The 23,384-nt window shown below is 40.9% G+C and overlaps 2 protein-coding genes across 6 annotated transcripts in view; one reads left to right on the forward strand and one right to left on the reverse strand.

Annotated features, from left to right (window-relative positions):
- Positions 1–18,504, reverse strand: part of LOC137624743 (uncharacterized) — a 412,156-nt gene extending 393,652 nt beyond the window's left edge. For 2 of the 4 annotated variants that reach the window (XR_011040759.1, XM_068355695.1), the window contains exon 1: positions 10,639–10,780. The gene's annotated coding sequence lies outside the window, so the exon portion shown is untranslated. Of the gene's footprint in view, positions 1–9,883; positions 10,147–10,638; positions 10,781–18,337 lie in introns of those variants that run through there. The other 2 variants (XM_068355708.1, XM_068355700.1) reach the window with 2 other exon arrangements.
- Positions 12,205–23,384, forward strand: part of Dbp45A (putative ATP-dependent RNA helicase Dbp45A) — a 65,568-nt gene continuing 54,388 nt past the window's right edge. For both annotated transcript variants that reach the window (XR_011040760.1, XM_068355764.1), the window contains exons 1-2: positions 12,205–12,378; positions 21,504–21,697. Coding sequence is in view for 1 of the 2 variants with exons in the window: in XM_068355764.1 (XP_068211865.1) it covers positions 12,285–12,378; positions 21,504–21,697 (288 nt within the window). In the remaining variant the exon portion in view is untranslated. The remainder of the gene's footprint in view (positions 12,379–21,503; positions 21,698–23,384) is intronic.

Below are 23,384 nucleotides of genomic sequence, written 5' to 3' on the forward strand. Positions count from 1 at the left end.
CAATGCTCAGTGATTTACTATTAACTGAAATTAATATCTGATTTATAGAATAGATATTACTCCGTGAATATGTCTATAATTTGCACCCAAAAATCATCCATAATCCTCAATATAATCAAAATAGCATTCACATATATATTTTGTACTTTAAAAAATCTTCAGGAACATTTAGGTGCTTGTAGCATTAAATACAGTTGAAACTTGAAAGTAATTTCGTGTTTCATCTCAATTAGCTAATGGTTTTAAATAGTGCCCATGGATTATATAATCTAGGAATCTATAAAAACACGTTTAAACGTATGTATCACGAATACAAAAATGATTTATCTGTTTTCTATATTCTAACAAAAAACTTACAAAGTTCAGGGTCCCGAAGGCCGGTACATGTAGCTACCCTCTGTTCGATTGTTATATTTTCACCTTTGTAAGTGTTATGTGTATTATAAAACACGAAGACAATTATATATACACTTATAAACTCTTCACTAATCAAACTAAATTAATAATTAGCTAAATAAATAAGCAAGAAATAAAATGATGAGACATTTTTAGAAATATTTACGTGGTAACGTTCTTGATAACACAACTCAAATGCTTTGCAGTCTATAATATTAAAGAAAAATGCATCGAAGTAGCTATAATCCTTTCGAATACGAGAGAGAGAGAGAGAGAGAGAGAGAGAGAGAGAGAGAGAGAGAGAGAGAGAGAGAGAGAGAGACTTTCTATGGTTAATGGTATTTTTGGGCTCAAGCCATGGCGTCCTGATGGAAGGTTCCTGTTTGGTAGCTTCCTTGGGTATAAGACTACTAAGATATTCCCAGAGAATTTAACCACAGGTTATCACAGAATTCTAACTTCTGGAGCGAGTATCTCAAAGGTTTCCCTTTAAGACATCGTAATACAACAGGGGACACGCATGTCTGGTCGTGCCACATAGCTATCTCCACCCCGAACAGAGTTAACGCTTCGGTGTGTAAGGGCTGAGAATAGCTGGGAGCCGTTCCACAGCTAATCTCACTCGTGGCTACTACTGATACTCGAGACGTAAACAAACGGACGCCATTGCTCTAATGACGTCACGAGCGTCTTTATCCTTTGTTTAGTAGCTGCCCTACTGAGACGGATTTTCCCTTGTGTGAACTTTATCGTTTTGCATCTTCGCTATGTCGTTACCTTCAGCCTCGCCTTCTTCTGGAAAGTTGAGTACAAGGTTCCAGTATTGTTTAATTAAGCTCTGGCCGTAAAGTAAATATTATTTTGCGAAATAATTGATGTTTTGTGGCAGAGCTGTGCCTCTACCGGACCCGCCATTTTATGGCGTCGTTGTTGTTTTGCATGTCTTATTTAGTTAGCCACAACAACGCTTCCGGCCTGATATACTAATCGAATACATTAGTTTATTTAGTCTTCATAGCTAGGAACTTTTATATCGTGTTTAGACGCTTTTTATCGGTCATCGATTGACCTCATACCAGTCGGCTACTATAGCCCCCAGGCCAGGAGCCTATATACAAGTGTTCATGCATGATTTATCAGTGATCCTAGACTAAGTTATGAAGATAGTGGCATTATTATTATACAATACTTTTGACTAGTGATGCAAATATTTTCGCCTTCAGGGACCATATAGGGGATAGGCTAGTCAGTGATTCTTACTAGCCTAACCTAACCTTAGGACCCCTATATGCTTCCTTCATCCCCTGCCTTGGCATTCCCTCTAATTAGCCTTGATCCCTTTTCTGAGTAAAGGGATTCATTGTCTAATAGAGTATTATATCGCCTCTCAGTCCTCCCTAAAGGAATGAACCCCCTTTAGGATTGCGTCTGAGAGTGAGGTTAGGCTAGCCTACCTCTATGGCTAGGAGAGTCTGCGACTTTCCTGCGATAGCGATACGTCTTCTTCCCTGCCTAGTTCAGGACTTTTAGCCCTGATCTAGGTCGGGTTAGGAAGGTTTCTCTGTTCCTTGCTGAAACTGTACTCTTGCACCGTTTTAGCCGATCAGCCTAATCTTAGGTTAGGGAGTGTCCTCCCTTCCCTTTGTGGCCGCTCTGGTACAGAAACCCTTCCTGGGAAGACCCCTCTCTTCTCCCTCCCCACCTATCTCTTGTATAGCCTAGCCTATGCTTAGGTTAGTTTATACTTATCTGTCCCCTGTCCTACAACTCCTCCTTAGGGTGGATGAGTAGGGCTACCCGAGCTTCCTTGTGCAGTCCGCTCTGGTACATATACCTTCATAGTGTCCTATAAGGTTAGTTCCTAGTGTAACTCTGCATAAGGGAGTCTCCCCCCCCCATCTTGGGTGTTCCCTAGTCCTCCCTTGGGCTACCTGCTCCCGGTCCCTAGTGACCCCTGCATATGGATGATAGAGCCTGTCTCTATCATGGGTACTCCCCCTCAGGGAGGGGGAGGGATGCCTGGAACCCTGAAGGTACTTCCTGCGTCCTTCCCCCCCTCCCCCTGTCTCTCTATCTATCTGGGTGCTGGTCTCTTGCCGCCTCTTATGCCGGCAATACCTGCCTCTTGGTGACTTCCCTACCCTTGCCGCCAGCCCCCCGTGTTCCGAGGGACTGCCGGCTGCCGCCGGCTACTACCGGCGGCTCTCCTACTCCTATCTAATCGTCCGCTTGCCGGTCGATCTCCGGAGTGCCGGCATATACTGCCGGCAACCCGATACTACCTGTACCATCCTTACCCCAGTCACCAATCCGGCATCCCTCCGGCTGCCGGAGCCGCCGCTCCCTGCCGGCGTGCCGCCGTTGTGCCGGCGGCCGCCATCCTGGTATCTAACTGACTTTTGAAAATTGTCTGTTCTAATGCCAGAATCTATGCTGGAGCGGGCTCCGGCGTGCCGGCGGCTTGCCGGATACCCCGGAGGCGTCAAGAATACTTGCACCCCCTCTCTGTAGCTATCATAAGACTAAGATAGCCCTACCTGGCAAATAGATAAGCTGCTTTGCTTCTAAGATCAGTACCTAGTACTGCCCTATTAGTGATCATGCTGTCTCTTTGCATTCTTCTATTTCCAGCATGCTATGTGCATCTTAGCACGGCTGGTTGCCAGAAGCAGTTACCCTTAATGAGACCTTCTGGCTCTTATCTGGGAACCGAATGAATTCGATCCCAACCTTGTCCTTGGCTTTCCATGGAGTTCCAATATAATGGGAATCCTAGGAAACTGAATCCAATGATCTCGGTCATTTGGATTATCCCAGGACCAAGCCTTTGGTAACCAGCCGGGCGAGATGCATGGAGCGTGTTCTCCTTTACTGTTTCACTCTCTATGCATCACACCTTATAAGTTAAAATTAATGATTAATATTAACTTAATTTAAGAGCCATTCCTATGACTCCCCCATACTCATTTTCTCTTTCTTCCACAGGAGGAGCAGATGAAATGCGATTTCGCATACTGTGCCGTGAAACGCTCCCAGTTTTACGGACATACGGCGTGCAGGACTCACGCCCCTTGCTCAGACAAGAGAGGGGATTGGAAGTTCTGGAATCCACTGGATTGTACGGTCTGCCAGGCCTACCTAGTTGAGGCCTTTCATAACCCTCCCTCAGCGGAGGTTAGAGACGTGGCTCGTGAGAAACTGCGCAAGTGGGTGCGTGGTTTTCAGAGGAATGCCACTGGACCGTACCTGGCCACTGAAGAACTGAGGTCCCTGCTGTTCCCTAAGGCCTCCCCTGATTCAGTGGTTCCAAAGGAAGCAATCCCAACTGTCCAAATTACGGTGGAACCTGATGTGGTCATGGCTCAGTCCATGCACGAGTGTCGCCTAGATTCCGAAGAGGATGAACAGATCTCTGACGTCTCGGAAGACACGGAGAAGACGCTTATGGCTCAAGGAGCCGAAGAGGATGAAGACAAGGTGGAATACACCGAATCGGAGCTTGGAGCTCCTCCCCCATCCATCCCTCCGCCTACTCCTACACCGACGGATGTGTCCATTCCGTCTACCTCCTCGACCCCGGATCCCTCTTCGTCTACCCAAGAACTGATCCGGCTGATTAGAGCTGTCATGGACGACAGACTGAAGGAGAACCAGGAGTCCATCAGGTCAATGATTGGATCCAGAGAACCGAAGAAGATTTCGGTTAAGGATCTCCCAGCTTGCTCTCATGCCAACCCGTGGAGGTATGCAGAGCATATGGTTATTGCGACCGGCAGGATCTTTGTTAGTGACAAGATTGGCACGGTCCCGTTGGAAGATGTGGAATTCTTCCCAAGCTTCGAGGCCTACCCGGACTGTTACGTCCGGCTTCGTTCTGAACCTGCCTCGAAGGAGGAGACCGAACCTAAGGAAGAGATAGTGTTCGATCTCGCTAAGGCCCAGGCTATGTTAGCCTCCGCATTTAAGAGCAGGGGCTTTACCTGCTCTAAGCTTCCTGCCTTGAGCAAGAAGCATCCTACTTATGTCGCTCCTGACACTGCGGTTCTTCCATTTTTGGAAAAGGCCTTGGCTGCATGCCTTAAGGCGGCGGAAGAAGGGAAACCCTGCCCTGCACTGGAGGAGTGCAGACCCTTCTCCATCGTAACGCCCCCTGACACGAGACAATGGAAAGATGTCCAACATACTTTCGTTGTGGGTAGGCTTGATCCTGACGTTGCCGGACGTCAGTTTAATGAAGACCTCCCTAAGCTCAACGATCACCTCCTTCGCCGGGAACAAGACACGAAGGAGAGGCTTGCAGCGTCTCTTTCTCATCAAGTCCAACTTGAAGTTATGGCCTGTGACACAGCAGTACCAGATCACTACATGGTACTGGCCAAATCCCACTTACTGACGGTAATGAAGGACTTGTACCATTTCATAAAGGCTCGTAGAGCCTGTCGTGAATTCGTGTTTGTCGGTGCCACCGTGAAACACGAACCCCGGAGGCTGATTTCCTCCAACATCTGGGGAAAGCACCTGTTTCCTTCGGACCTTGTCAAGGAAATAACGGACAGAGCCGCCACGGAGAATAGGAACCTTCTCCACAAGTGGGGCATGTCCAGGAAAAGGAAAACCTCTCAGGACGATGGACCTCAGCCTAAGAGGAAACCTCAGAAACCAAAACCCCAGCAACGTCAACAAAGACGTCAGTTTCCGGGACCCGCTACCTCCCAAGTGGTTGCCCAACCACAACAGACCTTTCAATTGGTCCCCCAACCGGTGTTGTCACAGTCACCGGTCTTCACCCCTGCCTTCGAACAGCCAACCACTACCTTTCATGCCAGAGGTAGAGGCTTGTCCAGGGGTGCAAGCAGAGACGCCTCTCGTCGTCCCTCCAGAGGTAGAGGAGGAAAGGGAGCTAGCGGCCGAGGCAACAAGTCCTCGGGACACCAGAAGCAATGAAGTGCTTCCGGTGGGAGGAAGACTCCGCCAATTCCAGGATCGTTGGACCTTCGATCCTTGGGCACACAGCATCATCAAGAACGGTCTAGGCTGGAGTTGGGTGCATCCACCCCCAATCTTCCAGCAGTTCTTCCAACAATCGACCCCCATTCTGGAAGAATATGTTCTAGACCTCTTGAACAAGAAGGTGATAAGGAAGGTAAAGTCCACCAGGTTCCAAGGGAGACTGTTTTGCGTTCCCAAGAAGGACTCAGACAAGCTCAGAGTCATTCTGGACTTATCCCCCCTCAACAAGTTCATAGAGAACAACAAATTCAAGATGCTGACGCTTCAACAAATAAGGACCCTTCTGCCTCAAGGTTCCTACACGGTCTCTATAGACCTGGCGGATGCCTATTGGCACATTCCAATGAACCATCACGCTTCCTCCTACCTAGGATTTCGACTCCAAAGGAAAAGCTACGCCTTCCGGGCCATGCCATTCGGCCTCAATGTGGCCCCTCGGATCTTCACAAAGCTGGCGGATGCCATAGTACAACAGCTCCGCCTAAGAAACGTCCAGGTGATGGCCTACCTCGACGACTGGCTAGTCTGGGCTCCATCGCCCGAAGAGTGTACAAAGTCTTGCGACGAAGTTACCCAGTACCTAGAACACCTGGGATTCAAGATCAACGAGAAGAAATCTCGCCTCTCTCCAGCTCAGAAGTTTCAGTGGCTGGGAATCCACTGGAATCTTCAGTCACACCGCCTTTCCATCCCCCAGAAGAAAAGGAAGGAAATAGCAGGGTCTGTCAAGCGACTACTGAAATCCAAACGCATTTCAAGACGACAGCAGGAACGAGTTCTAGGCTCTCTACAATTCGCCTCAGTGACAAACCCAGTGCTTCGTGCACAGCTAAAGGATGCCGCGGGAGTCTGGAGACGATCGGCATCCATCGCTCGAAGAGACCTCAAGAGACGGCTTCCAGACAGACTTCGACGCCTCCTAAAGCCGTGGTCGGAAGCAATGGCCCTGAAAAGGTCCATTCCTCTCCAACACCCTCCTCCATCACTCAACATCCACACGGATGCCTCACTGGAGGGCTGGGGAGGTCACTCCCACCTGAAACAAGCTCAAGGGACCTGGTCTCCACTATTCAAGACGTTCCACATAAACATCTTGGAGGCCATGGCGGTCCTTCTTACTCTGAAGAAGCTATCCCCGCCGCCCTCGATCCACATCCGTCTAACCCTAGACAACTCGGTGGTAGTTCGTTGTCTCAATCGCCAGGGCTCAAGATCACCCCAGATAAATCAGGTGCTTCTCCCAATCTTCCGTCTGGCGGAGAAGAAGAAGTGGCACCTGTCTGCAGTTCACCTACAAGGATTCCGCAACGTGACAGCGGATGCTCTATCTCGGACAAACCCGATAGAGTCGGAATGGTCTCTAGACGCAAGATCATTCTCCTTCATCTCTCATCAAGTCCCAGAACTTCAGATAGATCTCTTTGCAACGAGCGACAACAATCAACTTCCTCTGTACGTAGCCCCGTACGAGGACCCCAAAGCAGAAGCGGTGGACGCCATGTCACTGGACTGGAACAGATGGTCGAAGATATACCTGTTCCCTCCCACCAACCTTCTGTTGAAAGTCCTCTCCAAACTGAGAACCTTCAAAGGGACAGCGGCCCTAGTGGCTCCCAAGTGGCCCCGGAGCAACTGGTACCCCCTGGTCCTGGAGCTGCAGCCCAAGCTGATCCCTCTCCCGGGCCCAGTTCTCTCTCAACAAGTACAGAAGTCGACTGTCTTCGCTTCATCATCGAAAATCAAGGACCTTCATCTCATGATTTTCTCTCCCTTGCCGCAAAGAAGAGGTTTGGGATCTCGAAGAAAAGTCTAGACTTCCTAGAGGAATACAAGACCGAATCCACGAGACGGCAATATGAATCATCCTGGAGGAAATGGGTCTCCTTTGTTAAAGCAAAAAATCCTAAAGAAATCACCATTGATTTCTGTATGTCCTTCTTCATTCACCTTCATGGACAAGGATTAGCAGCCAATACGATTTCAACCTGCAAATCGGCTTTGACTAGACCAATTCTATATGCCTTCCAAATTGATCTGTCCAACGACATCTTTAACAAACTGCCGAAAGCATGTGCTCGCCTCCGCCCAGCACCCCCTCCGAAACCGATCTCCTGGTCACTAGACAAGGTGCTCCATTTCGCCTCCAACTTGGACAACGATTCATGCCCCCTCAAGGATCTGACTCAGAAAGTTATATTTTTATTTGCTCTCGCCTCGGGAGCTCGAGTCAGCGAAATAGTGGCATTATCAAGAGAAGAGGGACACATCCTGTTTGCTGATTCAGGAGAAGTGACCCTCTCCCCTGATCCGACGTTTCTCGCCAAAAATGAATTACCCACCAAAAGATGGGGCCCTTGGAGAATATGCCCCCTGAAGGAGGATGTCTCTCTATGTCCAGTAGAGAGCCTCAAGGTCTATCTTCGCAGAACTTCAAACTTTGGTGGAGGCCAACTCTTCAAAGGAGAAACATCGGGCAGCGACCTGTCACTGAAACAATTAAGAGCGAAAATCACCTACTTCATTCGCAGAGCGGATCCTAACAGTACACCCGCTGGTCATGATCCTAGAAAAGTGGCATCTTCTCTGAATTTCTTTCAGAGCATGGACTTTGAAAGCCTTAAAAACTTTACGGGCTGGAAGTCCTCGCGAGTTTTCTTTAAACATTATGCGAAACAAGTGCACGAAATCAAACATTTTGTGGTAGCCGCAGGTAGTGTTATGAAACCTGCACCTAACTCTGCGTAGAACAGTGAGTTATTTGGGACTCTAACTCTTCGGGTGCCTATGTTGACCCTCGAGTGATTCATAGTGATGTCTAAAAACACTTAGTGCTTTTATAACTGTTCTTATCCCAGGTGAAATGTCATAGTGTTACACAAGTGCCGCATGCCTCGAGCATGATGTGTTATTTAAAGACTTGCGTTCCTCGAGAACGAGTACCTACTAATCCTGAAATTCCCTTTCAGATTCAAGAGCAAGCCTTTATTTCTATGTACATTATTATTACTGTAAATGAACTTTACTTTTGCTGTAAATTATTTAATTTCTGCATTGTGAAATAAAATTTCTATTTTATTATTTATGCGTCTCCTTCAGCTCCTACTTACTATGAAATATATACTGTCATAGTTTTATTTATTCCTCCTTTCTTATGGTCATGAAGAATTTAAGATATCTATCCTTAAATTATATTCACCTTGCCTCAGTAAGGTTCCTACTCGAATACTTACTTCTGATAATCAGGAGATGAATCCTACACACAGTGCCCAACCACCACTGACCCACTCAGAATGTTCCTATACAAATATCAAACATTCTGCTTCATCTCTAAGCTATTAAAAAGCTCTTCTGTCAAGATGAATAGTCCTTCAATACCACTTTGACGTCGGCATAGCCCATGGGAACTTCCTACCAATGGGGGGCAGGATACTTCGTTCCTATGGTTCTTATCTAAGATTACTTTGCTATTTGTCAATGCCTAGGCACTTAACTCTGGGGGGAAAATCTACCACGATACATTGATTCTCTGGTACTCTTCCATCAGGACGCCATGGCTTGAGCCCAAAAAACGGATTTTGAGCGAAGCGAAAAATCTATTTTTGGGTGAGATAGCCATGGCGTCCTGATGGACCCTCCCTACTACTTCGTCAGTTTGTTCCCACCCTACACAATTGTATCATGGTGATGGGCAGCAACTGGCGCCAGGATAAAGACGCTCGTGACGTCATTAGAGCAATGGCGTCCGTTTGTTTACGTCTCGAGTATCAGTAGTAGCCACGAGTGAGATTAGCTGTGGAACGGCTCCCAGCTATTCTCAGCCCTTACACACCGAAGCGTTAACTCTGTTCGGGGTGGAGATAGCTATGTGGCACGACCAGACATGCGTGTCCCCTGTTGTATTACGATGTCTTAAAGGGAAACCTTTGAGATACTCGCTCCAGAAGTTAGAATTCTGTGATAACCTGTGGTTAAATTCTCTGGGAATATCTTAGTAGTCTTATACCCAAGGAAGCTACCAAACAGGAACCTTCCATCAGGACGCCATGGCTATCTCACCCAAAAATAGATTTTTCGCTTCGCTCAAAATCCGTTATTAACATTAAACTTAAATTCTAGACTACTAGAATGTAATCAAAACATGGAGTTACAGCTCTCAACCTTGACTAGCCAACATATTATCAATTGGCTGTGTAAACTGCTTTCTGTATTGTAATAAAGATCCAAATACATCTGAGACAAGACTAAACTAAACCACAATATATTAATTAAGTGAAATTAACATTTCAAGTTAAAATTTAAACGCTAAAAACTATGCCAAATGTAACGAGACAACCACACATTCGAGTAAGAAGGTGGTGGCAAGATTTTGTTTTTACGGATTTAAGGCAAGTAATGCATAAGTGGTAAGGCACACATATCCACTTAAAAGTGTCAAAGCACATAAAACAAACTGACTTGGTGGTAAAGTGTCTCTTACCTTTCCTATTTGCCACAGAAAGCAGATTTCAACTTCGTAACTTCTTAGGTTGAAACATCTTCCCAATTCAAAAACTTTTCTTTCTCTTCAAGATAATCCACCTCAAACAGCTCAGTATATAATTCCAATAGCATTAACGTATTCACTGCATTCCTCTTTAAGAACTTCACCAACTTAATTCAACTTCATCATAAATGAAAGCATCGTAAAAGGGTTGTAAAAGCAACGAACACAAGCAAAACTAAGAGTCATCACACTACGAACACCCGAAGGCAACTGCCACTTAGATGAAAATTAAATAAAGAACGCTACATCTGGCAACACTGTCTTACAAGATGGTCATTCATACATTGGGGCATTACAAACAATTTACTTATTTTTTTCCGTTGAAAATGAGGATGTGATTTAACTAAATTGCAAGATTAAGATACTCAGTATAAATGAGTTCAGTTATTATAAAAAATATACGGTAGAATAAAAGAAATTTTCTGTAAAATAGATAAATAATCCAGGATTTGTGGCATCTATCCCAGAGGGTAACTACCCAAATACCCGCATTTCATTGTAAACAATTGTTTAGAAAAATACATTTAGAGAAAAAAAAATCTTCTTGAGTCTATACTTATCACGTTTGAGTTATTCCCGATATACAGATGATCTTGAACGCAAGGAAATGTCAAAATCTCAAGATTGATAAAAGTAAAATAGGAAGAGTACTCGGGACAGGGCAGAATTTGCTAGGACATATCTCTTACCATGATGTCAGCCATGAGAGGACTTGCCAATGGAAGTATGGAGACGAGGATAATAGTGGAAAAGCGGCCACTGTTTTCCTGATATCACATTCTAGTTAAACCTTCCTCACCGTTCATGGTTGACTGTGAAAGAATTGAGAAGATTGTCCAAGGGGGACGTGTGAGCAGGGTTGCCAGGTATGGGGATTTATTCCTAAAGTTTGGGATTTTGGGTGACTGATGGGGATATTCTGTTCAAATTTCTATGAAGAAAAAAAGACGAGTAAACTTTTATATTGTTGCAATTGATTTGCTTGCGCTTATATGAAGTATATTGAGTCATTTCTATTTTAGTAAAGCCTGCGTGATCAAGACAGAGGAGAACATATTTGTGGAAATTGGGATTTTTTAGGTTGTTTTGGGGATATTTTATGAGTTTTGGGGATTTTTATACTAACCCATCTGGCAACACTGCGTGTGAGGGGAATCCATGGCAGGTGCCAGTTACTATTTTATCGTATTGATTAGAGAATAGTATAGCACAATTTGAAAATCAGAATAAAGATGTACAATTTATCATGTATAGAAAATTACACTACTGGTGTAATTTAATATATAAAAGCATGATATATATCCTTATTAATACCTTAGTGAATCCATGTCAGGTGCCAGTTACTATTTTATCGTATTGATTAGAGCATAGTTTATCACAATTTGAAGATCAGAATTAAGATGTATAATTTATCATGCATAGAAAATTACAGTAATGATGTAATTTAATACATAAAAGCATGATATATATCCATATTAAAACCTTATTAGTCGATAAATGGCAATTATAAATGACGTTTTTATATACGCAGGCGTGACTTTAAAATCGGCGGTGATTGTGAGTAACATTTTTAATTTTCCTAAGGAAATATAGTTTTTTCTAATATATCAGTTAAGTTTAGTATAATTAATATACAAAATCATTCACAACATATAATATAAGTATAGGATGCCAGAATAATAATTGTTTACAAATGTTTATCACTTTAGCTCATACAGAATTAGATACATTTGAAAATAATGTTTGTCCCAAATTAGATGACATTGTTCATTAATAAAGGCTTTAAGTAATTAATATAGAGATAATAAGTAGGTGTAAATAGTATTTCTCTTATCCTGGTTCACAATTTTACCTTTTGTAAGATGATTTGTTAGTTATATCGTACAGAATTAGACTACAGAATTATACATCGTAAAATGAGAATATATCACCCGTTGATATGATGATTCATTAGATAAATATAGGTAAATAAAAAATTAATTAATATTTCATTTATTTTATATGCTAAATAAACATTTTGTTAAAATAATTCACGATAAAATATAAAATATGAAACACTACTAAATTACATTTTTACCATTCCCAAAGAATTCAATAGGTAAATATATTAACATGAATAATTAATTAATATTTCACTTATTTAACATGCTAAATAAGCATTTTTTAAAAATAATTCACGATAAAATATAAAATATTAAGAAACCCTACTAAATTACATACTACCATTCCCACTCACGTGACGTCACACCCAGTTGTAAACATTGTAACTAATTCTAAGACATGTGCGTCAGTGTCCTTCTAATATCTGAGTGATTTTTAATTAGTTAAACTAATTATGGCTGAACTATTAACAGACGAAACGAGAAGTGCTAAGTTTTCTGACATAGGGAAACTCCAGCCTTGGCTCTTGCAACAGATCGAGACTTTAAGTAAGTTATGGGTAGAATTTTTATGAATGACGAGACATATTTTAGCAGTATCAGGCTTCTAGCAAGCTAATTACATATTTTGTTTTAATATTTCCTTTTGTTTTAATATTTCCCTACCAATTGTACCGTTTTTTTCGTACAGAAGTTACCTACCAAACTTTAATCCTGCTATTCTTCGAGTACGTGTAAACGGTACAAGGGTAAAGTTATACCAAATCTCAGGGCGATATTTTAGCAGTATCAGGCTTCTAGCAAGCTAATTACATCTTTTGTTTGTATATTTCCCCACCAATTGTACCGTTTTTTCGTACCTAAGTTACCTACCAAACTTTATTCCTACTATTCTTCGAGTACATGTAAACGGTACAAGGGTAAAGTTATACCAAATCTCAGGGCGATATTTTAGCAGTATCAGGCTTCCAGCAAGCCAATTACATCTTTTGTTTTAATATTTCCCCACCAATTGTACTGTTTTTTCGTACGTAAGTTACCTACCAATCTTTATTCATACTGTTCTTCGAGTACATGTAAACGGTACAAGGGTAAAGTTTTACCAAATCTCAGGGCACGGTTATACATACGATATAGTTTTGACTTCCAGCAAGCTAATTACATCTTTTGTTTTTATATTTCCCCACCAATTGTACCGTTTTTTCGTACGTAAGTTACTTACCAAACTTTATTCCTACTATTCTTCGAGTACATGTAAACGGTACAAGGGTAAAGTTTTACCAAATCTCAGCACGCGGTTATATATATGATATAGTTTTACTGTATTACGAACTGTATGCACGATTTCGTGCTTATAGCAGGCTGGGTGCACGTTTCCTCGTATAGATACAGCCATATAATGACGATATTCATGCTTATATATGCAAATTCCATGTAAAGAAACAGGTTTATACACTAATATTGTTCCTATATACCTATTTTGGAGGAATGGTTGTTACTAACCTTAGTATTTATGTTGTTAATATATCATACAAGTACAACATCTTACAATCAATGGTAAATAAGTTAACAAAAAAAAAAAACATGATGTATCGTGGTATATAGGAACGAGGTGTGAATGTGGTTTCTTGGGACAGGTGTAAACTTTATTCTTAACTTGTCAAATATTAACAATATATTGTGATTTAGTGTTACCTTGCCAGGATTGAAACTTGTTGAAAGCAAACAGGATTTGGACTAAGTCGTAAGTTAAGCGAAGGTGGTCTAAGGGTGGTTTGCAGGGTGAGGCCAAGCCCCCGTTGATAGGTAAGGAAATTCTGCTATGTTAGGTTAGGTGGGGAACCTTAGGTGAGGCAGTGTTCATTTGTTGGTTTTGCTTTTAAAGTGTGTTTTATCAGTCATAACTTTTGAAGTTTTACACCTGGTTTGTCCCAACCAACTACAAACACTTCATATATATACTTTTATTTCCTGGTCCTCTTGGTCAGAGACGGGCTCTCGCAACTTTGCAGCCCATAGAGAACCGCAGCTATAGTTGGTGCTACCAACTGGTTGACACATCTCCCACTGTATGGATGACTGTTCATTTTAATTTGAAAGATCATTCGTGGTGATATTTTTCTTTTAAAAACTGAAAATGAGTAGCGTTACTCTCGTTATGACAAATTGTAGATATTTTTAGTTTGTTTGTTTTGGGTTTAAATCCAACCCTCCACTGAAGTCGAGTGAACTACTTCTCGGGCGGGTCCATATTAATCATCTAACGAAACATTTTCATTATAACGTATACAATTCTTTGATTGTAGCATCTTCCAAATCATATGCTCTTGTGAAAAGTAATGTCTTTAGTTTCTTCTTAAATTCAATTGCTCCCTTTAGGTCCTTCATTTCAGTTGGCAGTTTATTATAGTGTCTAGGCGCACAGTAGCTAAAAGCCCTTTCACCAAATTTACTATTTGTTCTTGGTTCAGATAGCCTATGTTTGTCACTCATGTGTCTTGTGTTAACATTTGTTTCTGGTTCTAGTTTATTCAGGCATTCTTTTAGATATTTTGGTTCATTTTAGTTCAGTATCTTAAACGTTAGTAAGAGTAGCTTGTATTCAATTCTCGCTTTTACCGGTAGCCAGTGTAATTTAATTAGTGCAGGGGTAATTCTTTCCCTATTGTGTAGTCCTTTTATTAATCTAGCGGCTCTGTTTTGTACTCTCTGAATTTTCTTCAGCTGATAATTTGGTAAGCCATAGAACAGTGAGTTGTAGTAATCAATTCTTGAAAATATGTGGTGATTAATGAGTATGGCCATAGATTTTTCATCTAAGTATTTACTAATAAATGCTATGTTTCTAATATGATAGTTACAATTTCTTACCATATTATTTATATGTTCGTTCATTGTCAGTCTATCATCCATGATTACTCCTAGATTCCTGACAGATTTCTTTAGGTCAATGATCGATTGACCTATTTCAATTCTTTGGAAGCATTCGATTCTTTTTATATCTTTCATTTCCAAAAATAATACATTCACTTTTGTCTTCATTGAGCTTGAGCTTTTTTGTTAACATCCAAGCCTTAATGTCGTTCATTATTTCCTGTATCTTTCTTTTAGCTTCATCAACTGATTCTATTGGGAAATAGAATTGTGTATCATCAGCGTATATTTTAAACTTAACTCTGTGAGTTTCAAGTATATTTGCCAGTTCAATCGTGTAAATTTCAAACAGGAGAGGACCTAGTACACTGCCTTGAGGCACCCCTTTGGTTAGTTTTCTTGTCTTAGATTCAACATTTGATATTACTACTTTAACTTTGCGGTTTTCAAGATAGCTCACAAACCAGTCGTGTGCTCGTTCTACGATGCCTACAGCTTTAAGGTCTTCCATCAGATATGTATGTTCTACAGTATCAAATGCTGCACTTAGATCAAGCATTACAAGAATGCAACACTTGCCATTTGTTATAATTTCTGTTATGTCATTTTTTATCGCTGACACTGTTGTTTCTGTGGAGTAATTTTCTCTGTATGCAGATTGATCATCAGGTATGGCATTAGATTTTTTCAGATATTTCCAGGTTTGTTCGTGTACAGCAGTTTCAATAATTTTCGAAAAATATGACAGATTTGTACTTGTTCTTTTAAGAGGGGGGCTTCTATTGTGCTGAATCTTTTTGTGTGAAGTGGGACCCAATAAGCAGACCAAAACAACTGAACTTAACTAAACTAAGTTGGGTTAATGGGAATTAAGAGGACTTTAGAAATTAAAAAGGATGCGATTATCCAGCCCAAGTATTTGAATTTGACTCTTACAGACCTGGCGAGAAAATCTCTTAAAGGAAGAAATTAAATATGTAATAGTAAAATTAAGTGATATAATATAAATTTGAGATGAAAAACTTTTATGAATAGTAAATTAATACTGTATATAATAGTAAAACAGAAATAAAAATAAATTAAGAGATTAAAAAATTGCCATAAATAGAAATTAATATTTTATTTATTAAGCCTGCACTTTTTAAAAATGGGAATAATCCTATAGAGAGTGACGAGTCCACATAGGCTGTTAATCTTGTGAATAAGAAGCAATAAACATGGTGAATCATGCGCATAGTATGCTATACACATGAGCGATTGTGCGCAAACACGCAAAAATATCGTGCATATGGTCTATGAGTCATCTTCATGGGACAAGGAGGCTTAGCTGGTAAATTTTTACCCATACTAGTAAACAATGCAATCTCATGTTTCCGCTACCTAACCTAGGATGCTGTGTTCTAAGTTTTTGATTCATCGAAGGGCAAAGCTTCACCTAAACTCACTTAGGATGCTATGAACTTGTTCATTTAAGGGCAAAGCATCACTTACTTGAACTGATGAAGGATTCCATGTAGTGGTTTTGTAGTACAATATTTGTTAGGAAATTGGAACATATATACTTGAAGAATATACTTCTTAATATCTTATTTTGAACCCCATAGCTGATAGTTATACACTAATAATAAGCTAAGTACAGTATTCATTTAATTAAAAATTCTCTATTTTATGTGGTGAAATTGCATAAGTAACTAATAATCCTTTCAAAGAAAATAATAATAGTTTTCCATCTAGTTTAAAAGCTTTGGAATGAAAATGAAAATTGTTTGAAACACGTATGTTTTTAGTTATAAAGATGCCTTAAGCATAAGAAGATATGCCTGAACAACCATATTTCACAATGGAAACAAACTCAGGGATGCAACCTAACCTAAGATTCCTGACCTAACCTAATCTAAGAGACCCTGATGTTACCTCCAGAAGGGAGGGCACCAACCCCCTTTCACCTCACCAGGATGCCTTGTAAAATACCATAAGTAATCAATAATCCTCTCAGAGAAAATAACTGGTGTTCATTGGATATGAAGACTAACAAGATCTCCGAGGTCCTTGTTGGCGAAATACTCGACAGATCCCACGATCGTAGAAAACCCTTTCACCAACATAGAAAGGAGGAAATTGCCCTTGGGTCTTAAATGTTCTGCCCTAGGATTTGAATTTTGAGTAGAACTAACCTACTCCAAGCAAATAGAAAATTTGTCATGGTCCCGAGACCAGCTCCAATCAGCGGAAAAAACACAATGCATTCTTCAACTCTCGTGACCCCATTTAGTGTTAGCCAGGTTATCACATCCTGCCCAGATGCATGTAGGCTTGATTTCCCTCATTTGTACAGTCAATCCTCATTATTCGGGGGAGGGGGGGTGTTAGGTAACAGACAGGTGTAAAAATCACGAGTCCACAAATACGTGCTGCCCCTGGATAGGACAACTCACAACCTGCCATCTTGCTGGCCATTGCCTACGAGCAGTCGACTACTCACTAGGTAATCCACTGTACTGCACTATATTGGTTTTACATGGTTTCTATCATATCATAATATAAGTATTGTATCTAGTGTATGAACACTTTTCAGTAACTGTATACAAGTACACATTACACGGTAACGCTTCACATAAAGCGAGTCATCGCCACACTTATACGAAAATACTGTAACAACAAAACACTGTTGTTCCTATCTAACAACACTTGCTGATACTGTAGTGTATATCACTGTAATATATACAAGTATACAGTAATGTACAGTACTATCACTACTATACAGCCTAATTAGGTAAGGTAACACTCTTAAGTGATCGCTGTTTTCGGCAGGTAGATTCGCACCATTCACTCACCGTACACATAGCCTATACAGTACAGTATCTACATTACTAATGGAAAGTACGATATTTCGTATACCGTACAGTACTGTACAGTAGGTAATATAGCAGTAACACTAATACACAATAAATACTCTAGCATAAAGTAATACAAATTAAAAGAAAAAGTACAGTTCCCCCCCCCCCCCCTTATTCGTTGGAGGTTAGGTAGCAGACGGGGCGAAAAGCAGGAATCCGTGAATACTTGCTACCCTACCGACTCGCTGCCCATTGCCTATGCGCTATCAACTAACACACTAGATAAGCCACTGTAGTGCCTAATATTTTTATTACGTGGTTTCTATGGCAGTACTGTATAAGAAATTGTGTTAATGAATGAACACATTTCGTAAAGTTCTCAGTGCATGTAGACCGTGTACCAAGTACTTGGCAAGACTACGGTACACAAGTCATTGCCACACTTATATGTACATGTAATATGTATAGTAACAACAAAACATCGTTGTTTCTATCTTACAACATTCGCTGATACTGTAGTGCATATTGCTGTAATATATGTACAGTACTGTCACTATAGTACAGCTTAATTAGCTAAGGTAACACTCGTAAGTGATCTCTGTTTTCGTCAGATGAACTTGTACCATTTAAACTTACCAAACATGTAGCCTATATTTACATTACTGTACTACTGTACTGTAAAGTGCGGTATTCTGTATACATTACTGTACAGTAGTTAATATAACAATAACACTTATATATAGTGAATACACTAACACAATAGAAATTGAATAAAGTATCGGTACAACACCACTAACCGTTTACATACGTAGTTCTACGCAGTAAGTCTGAAGCATGATGCAACTCTGGAGCCAGTGTTGTTTGGTGCGTGGGGTAACAATATATGTATCACACTTTATACTAAAATCACTATAAACACACTGAATATGTACAGGTTTTCTACACCACTTTTTTTTACATCACAACGTGATTCTGCACATAGAGGCCTGAAGCCGGAGATGCATCTGTGAGGAGAGACGATGCGAAAGTGAGACCGAGTGTTTGAGAGATGGGGTGTTGAGCTATGCAGAGAGGGAAAAAGCGCAAAGCAGGTTAGGTGCAGAAGAGCTCGGTCGGTTTGAATTTGTCAGGCCATGAGAGTACTTATCGCGAATGGGTGAATTTAATAGTACTGTATATACTTTTCTCTATATCACGAATGACCAAATCTGTGAATATCAAAGGCTGACTGTATGCTAATGTTTAGCATGACAAAATATTTAGAAAATTAGTTTCAGCCATACACAAATGAGTTATGGTAAAACCCATATTTATGAGTTGTTTACACAAAGATTGCAAAGATGTCAGATACAAGTAATTTCTACAGATGTGTGATGTGTCTCCTTTTACTGTACTATACTGTATATGTTGTTTTCAGGCTCAAACAAGGATCACAAAGAAGACAAGTGGAGCCATCTAGTTGCTGCATGTAGAACTAACATAACCCATTAGCTTGCTGACTTTTTTTTAGTAGCTCAGAGTTTCTACACTATGAATTGCTAAATCCCTCCAGTGTTTCTTAAATAGAACCTGAAATAAATAAATGTATTTTTCATATTTGTGAGATTGGATAAGCCACATATTCACATAGCCTATTATCTAAATTAAGAAATTGAAACAATAAACTGAATACTGTACCAACTATGATTTAATGACGATACAAGTACTGTACAGTATTTTCAAAATTATAATTTTTTTTTTTTGGAATTTTTGAGGAATTTCAAATATTTTCCAAAATTATACCACGCAAGGTGATATATTATTATCTTTAATTTGGTAGATTTAGCGTTAATGTATGCCATGAAAAGCCTCGATTTTATGAGAATTAATATATATATGACCTAGAAAATCATGTTCCATTTAAGGAACGTTGGTAGGAAAAATAACAACTGGCTATCGATATCTACTCACACTGCAATATTTTAGGGGCCACGATTGTTCACGATTATATCCCCATGTGTCAAATGTAAATCACGACCTTCCATTAAAGGGTTGACGTACTGTATTCCTATAGGAGGAAGGAAGGTTAAGTGGTTATTCACACTATAGGTCCGATCACGCACCAGTCCGGTCTCGCTCAGGTCAAAATATCTTTTGAAGGAATCGTGACTGGAGCGATGTCAGACCGGACGCCAGTGTGAATGTTTCCATTGAAAATCATGTACAGTAACCATATTTGACCGGACCGTGACTGGAGCGAGAGCGGAGCGCAATCAAACCGATAGTGTGAATCAACCCTAATTCTTCTGCATTATTCTTGGCAATGCCCAAGACAATACCGAAGAGCTCTCCTCATCAAGTTCGTTGATCACTGTAGCTTCTTGGCACTGTATATGCCCTTGTCTTGATCCTGGAGATTATACTGTACTTCAAGAGAAGGGATAATTTGGGTCTACATCGACACTTTTTTCTCTGGTTATGGTTAGTGTAGTGTTAGGTGATTGCTAGCCACAATAGTATGTGTTGGAAGGTCTTAGGTCTTATAGGTAGGACCTCCATTGCATTTTTAAGGGAGCTCCCAAAGTTGTTTCCCGCAGTACGTCCAAGGCCAAAGAAGACTTCTGCTCTGGGGGAAAGTGCTTGCGAGTTACGTGAAAACTACGTGTCGGCCCCAGGGCCCTTCACACTTGTGTCTTTTATCCCAAGGTTCATGGCTTACATTATCTCAGCCCCAGTGTGTGTGTATCACTGGCACTGATAGCACACACTTACTGCTTACTGTTTCCCTTGTGACAGTAACGCTCAAGGGGTGTGGTTCCTGATGGAACTACCCCTGTGGTTTCTCTCCTAGGGGGAGCATTGTTCATGGTTGATCAGCAACTTTGCTGCTTGCAGAGCTAGAACATAAAGTTCGTAAGAGGGAGAAGCGAGTTTCCAATTCTACCTCTTCTGATTCTGACCCTTCGCCATAATCCAGGTTCGAGACCACCTCCGTCCCCTCTTCGCGAAGAGTCGGTTTGTAGCCAAGAGGAGATGCTTTTGTGACCTGTGAGGACTTTGTGATGCTATATGAAAAGGACCCAACTAGTCAGCGACTCGTCTTTGGTCCTGTTTGGGCTGCTCAAGTAGATGTGTAGTCAGCCCAGCTTCCAAATGGGTCAGACAGCATCGTCTCCATGATGAACTCCATGAAAGTCTTCAGGAAAAGTAGAATGACTTGCTCGTTTGCTTCCTCCCCTTTCCTTCTCCTCACTTGGTGATGAAGCAGTCTACATGCTGGATCTGAGCACCATTCTTAATCTACTGGGCCTTGTAAGTAGTGGTTCTTCCTCATCCTCTTTTAATGAAGGGGAGGATGGTGGAATGAGTACCAACCTATTGGACATCATGTGCCAGGTAATTCATTTGAGACTATGTCTCCTCCTCAGGGGAGGCAGATTTCTTTTTTGTCCGTGTACCAGGTACGTAACCACGTATTGGCGAGGCTCTATCATTGTACTCATCCCTATGATGGGTTGATCAGAATTTACTGGAGTCCTCTCCTTTCCTTCTGTATACAACCAGAGACACTTTGCTTATTCCACTGATGAAACAAACCAGTTCAGTTCTAGGGGGACTAACCACTCACGAGTAAGTGGGTACAGTATTTCTATTTTAAAGGATGAATGGGTTGTATATGCGAAGGAACAGGTAAATTCTAAAAGGAATTTATATTTTTCGAAATAATAAAAGCCTGAATCCTTTAAAGTTGAACATCCAACCTAAGCCAAAGAACAAAAGTGAGTGCTTTGATAGGAGAGTAGGTGGAGATACTCTCCCACACTCATCACCTGACATTAAATACCCTGTTAGCGATTTCAACAGCAGTTCCAACTCTACTGAAGGCATTCCTTATTTTAAAGAATTTGTGTTTGTATAATTATGAAAATTACAAATTACTTTTAAAATAAACAGTATTTCTATTTTCCTTTTTATTTTTTACAGAGGTCCGTCATCCAACTCCTATCCAGTTCCATTGCATCCCACCAGCTCTTCAAGGCCGAGATGTTATAGGTGCTGCAAAAACCGGGTCTGGAAAGACCTTGGCGTTTGTGATCCCCATTTTAGAGAAACTATCAATGGACCCTTATGGAATTTTTGCGTTAGTTCTTACACCAACCCGTGAATTAGCTTATCAGGTGAGATGTTTTAACAGGTTAACTATTCAATACTGTAGTTTAATTTCCTTATTAACCTTTGTTCATCAGCTTTGAATTACAAGAGTGAGAAGTTAAACGGCTTTGTTTAAATCTATGGTTGTGATATAAACAAGACACTTTAAATTCCTGTCCTAGTAATCCAAAGATGTAAAGCAAAAGTTTGACAAGTGTAGACACTGTTCTGAAATATTTGTGTTTATTTTACTACTTCAATTTAGTCTGCTGCTTCAGTGCTTTCTTTGCTTTGCCTTTAATCTGTTCTCTGGTTTCTTACCACCTAACTCAAACTTCAACTTTCTCGTACTCCAGTTTTCACATGTAAATGAGACTTTATCTTGTTTAATCACTTCATAATGATATGGATTGAAATTTCATTTGCTGTTTACACATATTTCCCTCATCTCCGCATTTAGTGAGGTACATATCAAAGACAACAGTGGTTATATGTAGTAATAGTTATAAATATGCATATGGTTAATGTTATTCCATGCCACTTTATCATACAGGGGATAGGGGAAAATGTTCAGTCTTTTAATTGAAGCTGATGGCTTCAATTATTAAAGCATAACGGCCACCATATTGTCATACTACAATTTTAAGAAAAGCAATGCATAAATATTATAAAAAAACAAAAAAATAAGCAAATAAAAACTCCAAACGAATCAAAACTATTTATTATATTTTGTTATTTTTTTCCCCGTTGAGATTCTACTCGGTGCTTTCCCGGGGCCCTCCTGGGAAGAGGCTGTTTGCATTTGTTGCAATAACAAATTTTTCAATATTAAACTTACCCGATAATCATGTAGCTGTCAACTCCGTTGCCCGACAGAATTCTATGGAGGGATACGCCAGCTATCACAATACTAGAAGGGGGTGTACTTACCAGCGCCACCTGTGGCCAGGTACTCAATCATTTGTTGTTGACACCTCCTCAATTATTCCTCTGTCGTGCCTCCGGCTAGACGTTCTGGGATACGCTTATGGTCTTCGAGTTTATTCACGGATATTTGGTGAAGTATTCTCTCTGATTAACGGCTGTCGCATTACTGGAAACCTTCTGATATTAGCTAGATAGCTTTTATTTAGTTCAGTTTAACGGTTAACGAATTTTTGCTTGTTTTTTGGATCTCCCTTTGACTACTCTTGAAAACAAAATGTCTGACATTTCGCAAGCCCCCTCCCATAGACGATGTAGGTCTTGCAATAGACGTATTCCGAAGGCCTCGGTAGATCCTCACACCGCTTGTTCTGACTGTAGGGACAGACCCTGTCAGTTAGAAAATCGATGTGAGGAATGCGCCGGACTTTCGGAATTGGATTTTGTCCGTCTTTTAAAGTATTCTACTAAGTTAGAGAGAGTTAGAGCTAGGAGGAGTTCTTCTCACTCTTCTTTATTTTCCTCATCTCATGATCCCCTTCCTTTTCCTACCCCTGTAGTGGCTACCCCCGATCCTACTGTGTGCCCTCCGCCTGATATGTCAGTGGTTTTACGTGCTATTCAGGCTTTAGGCGATAAGGTAGAGTCAGTGGTAAGTGACCATAAGTCTCTGATGGCCGAAGTGAAAGAGCTGAAGGTCAAGAGTGCAGTGGGTGAAGTTAGTGCCAGTGCTGTGACGAGTGCTAGTGTCGGTGCAGTGCCTTGTGCTAGTGTTAGTGCCAGTGTGGT

This window comes from Palaemon carinicauda, chromosome 2 (assembly GCF_036898095.1).
Source record: "Palaemon carinicauda isolate YSFRI2023 chromosome 2, ASM3689809v2, whole genome shotgun sequence".
Lineage (NCBI taxonomy): Eukaryota > Metazoa > Arthropoda > Malacostraca > Decapoda > Palaemonidae > Palaemon > Palaemon carinicauda.